At 41.7% G+C, this 9,982-nt stretch overlaps 1 protein-coding gene across 1 annotated transcript; it reads left to right on the forward strand.

The window, feature by feature from the left end:
• The first annotated feature begins 908 nt into the window (after positions 1-908).
• On the forward strand, positions 909-9,689 carry LOC109469426 (radial spoke head protein 3 homolog B-like). Its single transcript, XM_019767938.1, has 8 exons — positions 909-1,236; positions 2,074-2,158; positions 2,727-3,014; positions 3,449-3,652; positions 4,058-4,220; positions 6,274-6,360; positions 6,892-7,058; positions 8,502-9,689. The coding sequence occupies exons 1-8, from the start codon at positions 1,121-1,123 to the stop codon at positions 8,631-8,633; spliced, it is 1,242 nt and encodes a 413-aa protein (XP_019623497.1). The 5' UTR covers positions 909-1,120; the 3' UTR covers positions 8,634-9,689.
• The last annotated feature ends 293 nt before the right edge of the window (positions 9,690-9,982 follow it).

Below are 9,982 nucleotides of genomic sequence, written 5' to 3' on the forward strand. Positions count from 1 at the left end.
GGACAGAGATCGGCATGGATGAGCTGGGATGGACAGAGATGGGAAGGGATGGGCATGTGTGGGCATGGATGAGCTGGGATGGGCATGGATGAGCTCGGGTGGGCGATGGATGAGCTCGGGTGGGCGATGGATGAGCTGGGATGGGTATGGATGGGCTGGGATAGGCATGGATTAGGCTGGGATGGGCTGGGCATGGATGGGCACTGATGAGCTGGGCTGGGCATAGATGAGCATGGATGAGCTCGGGTGGGCATGGATGGGCTGGGCTGGGCATGGCTGGGCATTGATGAGCATAAATGGGCTGGGACACCAAGTAAACACTTAGTAGATGTATGTAATGTTATAAGTGTCAGTGTTGCTATACTCATTGGTATAGTAGTCATTAGCATAGTCATTAGCATGCTACTCATTAGCATATTTGTGACTCGCTACATGCCGCCTTTACCGTCGATGACCTCTGGGAGTAATCTCACCTTTGACCTCAAATTTAACTCTTCGATTTTTTCACTTTCATTTTTTCAGTCAATCTGTTTTCTTTTCGCAGACTTTGTACGTTTTGTTGATAAACAAAGTATCAGAAATAAATGGGAAATTTGATAAACTAAAACGGTAGATTGTTCACGCGAAGTCCCGCAAAATCTCGCGTGACGATAAGGACGATGTCATCCGATCTGTTGTTGCCCCTGGAGACGGCTTCTAATATTTACGCCTCAGCACGCAGCCATAGATCCTCACGCACAGAAAATAGTACCAATCATTTAATTAAAACGACCAATATCGGCACCATTACTAACCTAAAATTATCTTAAAGAAGCAATCAGAACCTAAGACCCAATTTTGTGCTGTTTCGTTATATCTTACTGCAAATATTGGAAGATTCTTGCCTTTCCAAGCGGAGGGATACATTCTTCGCTCCCTAAGTGATCCCTCTAAACATCTCCTGTTTCCGTCTGTTGTTTCCACGCAGAGAACAGGGTGAAAGGGTCGTCAAGCCGTGCCGGGAAAATTAGCCAACATTTTCACCAACTTTTCCTCAGATTTCAACAAAAACCCGTCCTAGGACCGACTCCACACGTCTCAGAGCTCCCGTGTTGAGGACTGACAGAGTAAAAACGCCAAAATGACGACGGTACTACCGCAGCAAAAAGAACAACATGGCGGGGGCACATACACCTTCTCTTCCCGACCAAGGGCCGTGCAACAACGCAAAAAGTACAGGGACGCCGGACAGGGACAGTAAGTCTCACCACTTTAACATTTATCTACGTAGTTACACGTTTTATTACAACCTTTTCGTGTGTTTTACACAGTTTTACCTTGTTGTTCTCTCTCTGCTTTCAAACCTGTTTCCATAGTTCCATGTTCTATGGAGGTGTGTCGTTTGGATACTGTTGTGTTGTGAGATGCACAGATTTTACAGAAATTATTCTCTAAACCAGAACCACAGGAAAAATTGGAAAGAGTGATCGATGATTTGTTGATAATTCATAAAGAAATGCCAGACATCAACCTATGCCTTTTCATCTTTATTTTGAAGAAAATATATACTAGTACTGAATGTGTATCAACATAAATTATAGAGAGATTCAACAAGTGTTTCACTGATGACCCTTTCTTGTCTTCCTTTGTAAAATATCATATACTAATGAGGAAATTTAGAAGAGAACAGTACAGCAATGGTTTTGTAGTTATACGTTAGGGTTTTCGTCATAGTAAACAATACTCAAATACATGACAACACAAGTGACAGTGTCAAGAAAAGGTTCAAGGGAAACATGGGAGAAATTAGAATTCTTAAAAAATAAATCTACAGTTCACTATTGTGATTCATTGATTGGCATGATTATCTCCTAGTCAATTTTTTTTACTTCATCAACAGAAAATACAGTTTTAGAAAAAGTACTTCACCATATTAATATATTGATGTTATATTATAGATCTGAGTGTCAGTGAAGCATTTTGAAGCTCTAAAATGACATCAGGAATGAAACAGTATATGAACAGTAAAGCCTGTTCTGCCGACTTCAATATGATTGCCATATTAACATACGGAATGTTTATAAAACTTCGCAGGGACTCCACAGCGCTCTACGGTAACATCATGTACGACCGGAGAATCGTGCGCGGCAATACGTATGCACAGCACACCCTGCCCGCGGTGAGTAATTCTCTACCTTCTTACCTGCCTTCATACATGTTTCATCGCTCCTGAGTGGATTTTCCAGGGTTAACCTGGGGCACTAAGTGTTTTTCTAACCCGCGGCGATCCACTGGGTACAAGTTTCTGCATTTTAATGTCGGTTTCATGCAAGTTGATGAATAATTGAGAAAAGTAGTAGGTACAGAACTTTCTGCTACTGCAGCTTCAACTTTCAAGTAAAAGATGTTAAACTAAGATGTTTCTGATGGTCAAAACCTGATCCTTCCTTGTCCCCTCCAGTCTGCTAGGTTATGTTTTCCATAGCGTTAAATGTGTGTGTTTGTGTGTATGTAACTCAAGAAGCTTAAGGTGGACTGTCATGAAACTTGGTAGGTGGGTAGGTCTTGACAAGACCTAGAAATGATTATATTTTGGGCCCCCTGGTGTCTTTCCTTGTTTGCTTGTGTAACCTTTTTGTTTACTCTGTTCCCCAAGTCTGCCCAGCCAGATCCAATAGAGATCCAGCGGCAGCAGGGTGTTTGTTTGTTTGTTTGTTTGTTTGCTTATTTTTGTTTATTCCCCCCAGTCTGCCCAGCCGGACCCAATAGAAATCCAGCGGCAGCAGGAGGCGCGGAGGCGAGCGATCGCCCGGAAGCGCGCGAAGGAGCAGCTGCGACCGCGGTCGCCTGAAGCTGTGGAGGGCAGAAAACACATCGACGTGCAGACGGAGCTCTATCTGGAAGAACTCACGGACAGGGTGGAGGAGGCTGATGTGGAGACTCAGACCGACACTTTCCTGGACAGACCCCCCTCCCCACTCTTCATCCCCGCTAAAACTGGCAAGGATGTCGCCACACAGATATACGAGGGAGATGTAAGTAACACAAACACATGTTATATAGTAGCACAGACCCCCCTCCCCACTCTTCATCCCCGCTAAAACTGGCAAGGATGTGGCGACACAGATATACGAGGGAGATGTAAGTAACACAAACACATGTTTCCTGATAGAAGTTTTCATTTTACTACATAAAGTGCTGATTTGTACCAACTCTGTACTGACTGCACTGAATGTCAGTATCTCAGTTTGAGAGTGAATGATGTTTTCTCCCAAACAATGACGCTCTGGTATGGTAGAGTTAGTTATAACTGTTTGACTTTGACATAAAAGTAAAGCCCATCCTGGAGGTGCTGGTCGGTAAGACGATTGAGCAGGCTGTGCTCTAGATTCTGTTGTTTAGAGTAAGAGTTACTGTACTGGATAGTGAGTGTGAGTGAGTTAACAATGATATTTCCCCCCCCCCCCAGCTGTTTGACTTTGACATAGAAGTAAAGCCCATCCTGGAGGTGCTAGTGGGTAAGACGATTGAACAGGCCCTACTTGAGGTGATGGAGGAGGAGGAACTGGCTAACCTGCGGGCTCAGCAGAGGGAGTTTGAGGAGCTGAGAAACGCTGAGCTGGTGGAGACACAACGACTGGAGGAGCAGGAGAGAAGGCATCGCGAGGAGAAGGTTCGTCTAGTCACTCACTCATTCGTGCTGTCATTCATGTTTACACTTCATCATTTGTCTAGTCACTCATTCGATCGTGCTTTCATCCATGTTTCTACTTCTTCACTGGTCTAGTCACTCACTCATTCATTCTTTCATTTGTTTCCACTTCATCATTCGTTTAGTCAGTCATTCATTTGTGCTTTTACTCATGTTTCTACTTCATCCCCCTTTGTGACATTCAGTTAGAAAAACTGCAGCTTTGCAGTCATGATAACAGGAAGAGAACTGCTGTGTATGCACTTGCTGTGTTGAATGTTTGCTGACTTTTGTGTGTCAGATTCTGTATGAGCAGCATATTAAAAAAGCAGCAGCATGAAATGTTGGATGTTTATCTAATTGTTTTGTTTGTTTGTTTGTTTTTAGGAGCGGCGTATGAAGCAGCAGCGAGAAGTTTTGCGGAAGGAAAAGGAGACAGCGGAGAAGATCGCAGCCCGAGCGTTCGCCCAGAGTTACCTGGCCGACCTCATCCCGTCTGTGTTCGGCACTCTGGCAGATAACGGCTACTTCTACGATCCGGTGGAGAGAGGTGAGTTTTACAATCCTTTAGTCTCACAACAGATTAGAAAAGCCAAAACCATTGAAAGATCAATGAAAAAAGAATTAAACACCAGTCCTGTATCTGTAGGGACGGTCTTACAAGACTTGATGTTATTTTCTCACTCATGCTATTGGAACCTACAGTTAACAGAAAAGTCAAGACAATTCAGTAGATCAATAGAAAATAATGAAATGCCTTTATTTGACTGTATCAGGGTTCTCACCAGGATTTTTTCACAGCGTAGGGGGACCTAATGCAGCGAAGCCACACGGCGAGCGCGGTGCAGACACAATGTGTATTATGGGGGGGGGGTATCGATTCTTAAACTTGTAACTTAATATAACCCCCTGAAACACCATATCCTACATTTTGAGGGCCAGATTTTGTAAAGTAGAGTTTTGCAATGCCTTCTTAATTGCAGCAAGGAAAACTTTTATTACATAATAAACAAAACACATTAGTAGTCAATTTTATGTCAAGTTACTGAAGATGTGATACACATGTATGTTTGACAACATAGGCCATATTTACTGCTACTGAAACTATTCTCTTCAAGGTACAAACTTTTCTGCAACAACGAATAAAGACAGTGTTCTACTATTTCTTACAATTTTCAACTTATGCAAATCCAAGTCTGAAGTAGTTTCTTTGACTGAAAAATAATTCATCAATTTAAAAGCTCATGTACATAAAAAAGGATTCATTCAAGTAGAGTAGAAAACATAAAAGGGGCATAATCACCCACAAAAAAAGGCTTCATTGAATTGAACTTGCCGGTAATGTAAGACAAACTTCAACACAATATCTTACCTTCAAAGGGACTTTTGTATGCTGTATCAAAACAATCTAATACAGTGGTAGCTTCATGTGACCCGTGAAAAAATATCAGTTACACTTTTACAGCAAGGACAAGTTTGTCAAAAACAGATTTCAAGGGGAACAGGGGAGTAGAAAATCAGTCACGCATTGTGGAAACTCCTGGGCCATACGCGCCTCGGCCACGAGGGAGAATCTCATTTCAAATACCAGCCTTGCCAACAATGTCATCTCTGTGGCTGTTTAGAATATTATATCCTTCATTTCCCCCCAAATTTTAGCTCGATGGCAGTTCAGAATGGCCAAAACAATTCTGGAAACATTTGTCTAACTTCTGACCCGCTAGTTCGCCGCTGAACGCAAGATCTCGTGATCACCTGACTCCCACGAATGATATAAGGATATCAAGTCTCGCGAGAGTTGGGCCGAGATTTTAATTTAAAATGGCGCCGCGGACGAAAATAAGCAAGACAGGCCCGATGTTTGGTTACAAAAAAAGCTATTTGCCGCATTCTTTGCCGAGATAACGGTATCTAGAGACTTTTAATGGGTTTTCTTACAAACAGAGATGATTTTCACTGGCATTGTATTTTCATAATTGTATTTTTACCGGGAAAAATTGGTTGCTATACTAAGGGATTCCCCGAAGATCATTTTCCCGACTGGGCGAGTCCGAGCGGTACCTTTACTTTCCCCCGGACCAATTAATTACATTGTTCTCCATTGTCTGAGGTGTTCCTTGTGACAAGGGCAAAGACAATATTTGCTTTCAAATTCAAATCAAGTACTATTCATTCACTATTACTACAGGACAGATTGAAAAGGGAAAAAACAACAAAACCCCCCGACGCTGGCTGCACCACAGCGTCGGGGGCAAAATCACAGCGTCGGGGTAAAAATTCACAGCGTCGGGGCCCCCGACGCTCAAATGCGCTGGCGAGAACCCTGACTGTATGATATCTGTATGGCTGGTATAACGGCTTTTCGATATCACACAGCAGCTTCGCAGGCACGCGGCGCGGCGGCAGCTGGCTTTATTATACCGAACAACCTGTCACATGTAACCATGCAGGCATTGTTGTTTAAAGCCATCTTAATTATATCCCTACTGTACTTTGTGGCAGTAAGTTCCACTCTTATGATAGTCCTTGTGATATATCTTCAGAACCGTGGACAGCTCAAGACGAGCATTTCTAATGTTTGTTTGTTTGTTTGTTTGTTCTAGACGTGGAGTCCGGATTCCTGCCGTGGTTGATGGAGACAGTAGAGAAGGCCATTGACAAGTCTGTACTGGGCAGGACCATGGTCGACGGTAAGTTTTATATAGTTACCTTTCTGTGTACACAAAGTGTAGCTTACCTTTCTGTGTATACAAACTACTAGGATACATGTACATGTAGCTATCATTAAGTATGGTGGATGGTAAGGCTTAACTGTCTGTTTGAAGTACACAAAGTATGATACATGTAGCTATCATTGGAGTAAAACTGGGATCTTTGTTGGTCTTCCACTGTCTCAGAAAAAGGGAGAAGTCAAACCCAACAAGTTACAAAGTTACAGTGTAGTTTTTAGAGTACAGTGGTCACATGTTATGTACGTATAGTGCTTCATTGTTTGCTTATCCTTTCCCTTCTGCAATTGTCCCCCATGTAGACTTATTATCAGCTTAAGAACTTTTTTGCCACTCTAGTTCTGATCTGTGAAATCATTGTGGTTCATTGTTTGTTCATCCTTTTCCCATTTTTGGTATTATCCCTGCTGCAGGACTTGCAATAAACTTATCAATAATAACTTTATTCATTTATTTTTATTAATAAATAACTAATTACTTTTGCCCCTGCAGTTCTGATCCGTGAGGTAGTAGCCCAGAGAATGGAGTCGTTCGAGGCCCTCCAGCGCTCCATCCAGGAGATGTCCGGCGGCGCGGCGCCTTCCGTGTCTGTGTCTCAGACTGTGGTGGAAGCTCCCGCCTTCACAGAGGAACCCAAACCTGAGGAGGCTCCAGCTGAGGTAAGAACTTGTACTGTCTAAACTTGTGGTTACAAAGTCAGTGTCACTGACAACAGGTATCATATCCAGTTGCTTGAGTAACTGTTTTTTGCCATATCTTGTACCTGGATGTCTAACCTTTACCGAGTCGGACGTAATGATTAAAATGTGTGGGTGTGTAGATGAAGGTTAGACATCCAGGTAATGAGGTACACAAGAAATCTTTTACTCAAACAACTGGATAGATTTCAAATGTGTAAAAAGAAGTGTATGTATGGAAGAAATGCTAATTTACTGAAATTGTAGGGTTATAAGATTGTAGTGGGACTTGGTGGGTGGCAGTTTCACATCTCTGGGTTTAAACTGTATTGAGTTAAAAGACAGGGAAAGTCTGCTCTGCTCTGCTATTAAAGTTCTGTCTGCACACTTCTAAGCTGCAACTCATGCTATCACTGCAATGTGGGAAAATGATCTAGTAACACTTCCAAGCAGGTTCTTGTTTTATCTGCAGAAATGTTTCTTTCTCTGCCATGTCTTTCTTGCCACCAAAGCTTGCGACTTCACCTTGATTTTTGCATCTCTCCCCGCTCATGGCTTGGTTTGTGTGTAATGTATCCCCCCAGGCGACTCCAGGCTCCGGCTCCCCCTAGTAATATTGCTGGGTACTGCACCTCCTGTATTTTGGTTATAGTTAATGTTTAGTTGGTTATGGTGGCGGACTAACCCGGTCTAACTGTTCTATGCATGGATTAATAATTGTTGGTACATTTTGGTTTAGAATGCATGTTTTGGAATGCAAGGTTTGGAATGTTTAAAGCATGTCAAAGAAAGTTTATGGAAAAATTCAGTTACTTCATTTCACCCTAACATTAACGCCACTTTTGTGCACAATCAAATCAAATCAAACCACAATGAACTGTTCTCGTTAAATTTTTCCCATTCCTAACAGAATACTTTTTTTAAATTTAATGCGTTTTTACGATGGTTACTGACTGGACACCAACATTTTATAGCACAGCAAATTCTTGTTTGAAGTTTTGTAGATTTTGGCAGCTTTGAATTTTTGAGTCAAAGTTCAAACAAATCTAATGAAAGGTTTGACTTGTTAACTTGTTTAAAGCGCTTCAACGATTATAATTTGTCATGTTTCAAACTTTTTGGATGTCCAAGTGATGAAATTATTCTTAATTTGTGAATCAGTGCATCTGATTGTTCACTGAATGTTGTTATTATGACATGTTACTGATAGTAAAGCGATGAACTTTAATCCAACACACAATTTACAGAGAGATAAAATTTTCAGCGACCACTGTCGCCTTCTTCAGGATAATGAAGGACCAACTGAAAATTTGATCTCTGTAAACTGTGTGTTGGAATAAAGTTCATTGTTTTACTATGATTACTTCCAATACAGATGAACTTTCATGATAACATGTCACTGATGTTGTTCTTGTTTGTTTCCAGGCCCCCCCAGCAGAGGAGACCCCCCCTACAGAGGGAGAGGGGGAGGGGGAGCAGGCAGAGGAGCCAGAGGGGGGTGAGGACGAGGGGGAACAAGTTGAAGAGGGTGGTGACGATGCAGGGGGGGAGGCTTAGGTAGAACAGAGCTCAGTATTCTCACTGGGAGGGAATACTAACTAGTATCCAAGGGATCTAGTAACCTACATGTGACTGAAGTGTGAAGTTTATGCTGCCACAAAAATGGCCAAACACACCGTCGGTAAACAGTGATCTGTGGAAGTTTTACAATGTCAGACTCACAATCTGCAATACATGAACAACAGTCAAACAGCTGTCATGCTCTACTCAGAATTCTACACAGAAACAAGAATTCTACTTAGAATTCTACACAGAAACAAGAACTCTCTCCACACAGTTACAAGAAAACCTGTGCCAGACAGTAGGAAAATAACTCCAACTCAGAAATCCTCTACAAATGTTGAAAAACTTTAAAACACCCACCCTCAGTCCCATACATGTATATGTACTAAAACTGCATACACCGACAGATACTGTTGTATGAATCGAGATGTTTATATTTTGTATGTGAAAAGAAAAGTCTACTGTAATTACTGGTTGTCATGGTAACCCTTCCCTGTTCCCTAGCAACCAGCGTTGCCATGGAAACTACCATTTCTATGGTAACAGGAATTCTGTACATCAGTACATTCCAGCTCCAATGCCACAGAGTTATTGAATGATTGCAATTTTCTTTTTTTTTGCAATTTTCAAAATATACAGTATTGTTTATTTGTTTCTACACAATTCATCAGAAGACTTAAAACATGACAATGAAAGGCAGACAGACCAGAGCTAATATCAAAGGATAACTGTACATTTTTAATGATTTGTATTTAAGGTCCACAATGTCCATCCCTACTGTTTTATATTTTGTTATATTGGTGGAGCATCTGTATCTGTAAACCATGATAGATCAGTTTTATAGATGTAAAAACTCTCAGATATTTGCTGCATCCCACAATGGAAAAGATTGTGGGTTTATGTACATGTACCTGTATGTATGTACATGTATGTGTGTGTACACATATGTATGTGTGCATGTAACATGTATGTAAGAATTCTCTAACATGTCACGTGTTGTATAGAATATAACGTTGTCAGCTGCACAGAATTAAAGATTTATTAACCGAACCTTTTGTTGACCGAGTCGTTACCCCTCTATGTTAGAGTGAAGTAAGGTTTGGGGTGTGAACAATCATGTACATGTGTCATGGTGTAACTTAAATAACCAGAACTGTGCCTATCTAGTTCTATGCCTGAGTGGGTTAGGGTTAGGATCAGACACGGTTCTTAATAGTCTCTGCGTATCCAAGGACACAGATTTGCCCCAGGCACCGTTATGGATATGTGTGGGATATCCCGAACCATCACAGGCTGAGCATAGTTCTGAATACAGCATCCATCAGTACCAGAAGGTTAAAAGC

Source organism: Branchiostoma belcheri, unplaced genomic scaffold (genome assembly GCF_001625305.1).
Source record: "Branchiostoma belcheri isolate BF01 breed outbred unplaced genomic scaffold, Haploidv18h27 scaffold202, whole genome shotgun sequence".
In the NCBI taxonomy this organism is placed as follows: Eukaryota; Metazoa; Chordata; class Leptocardii; order Amphioxiformes; family Branchiostomatidae; genus Branchiostoma; species Branchiostoma belcheri.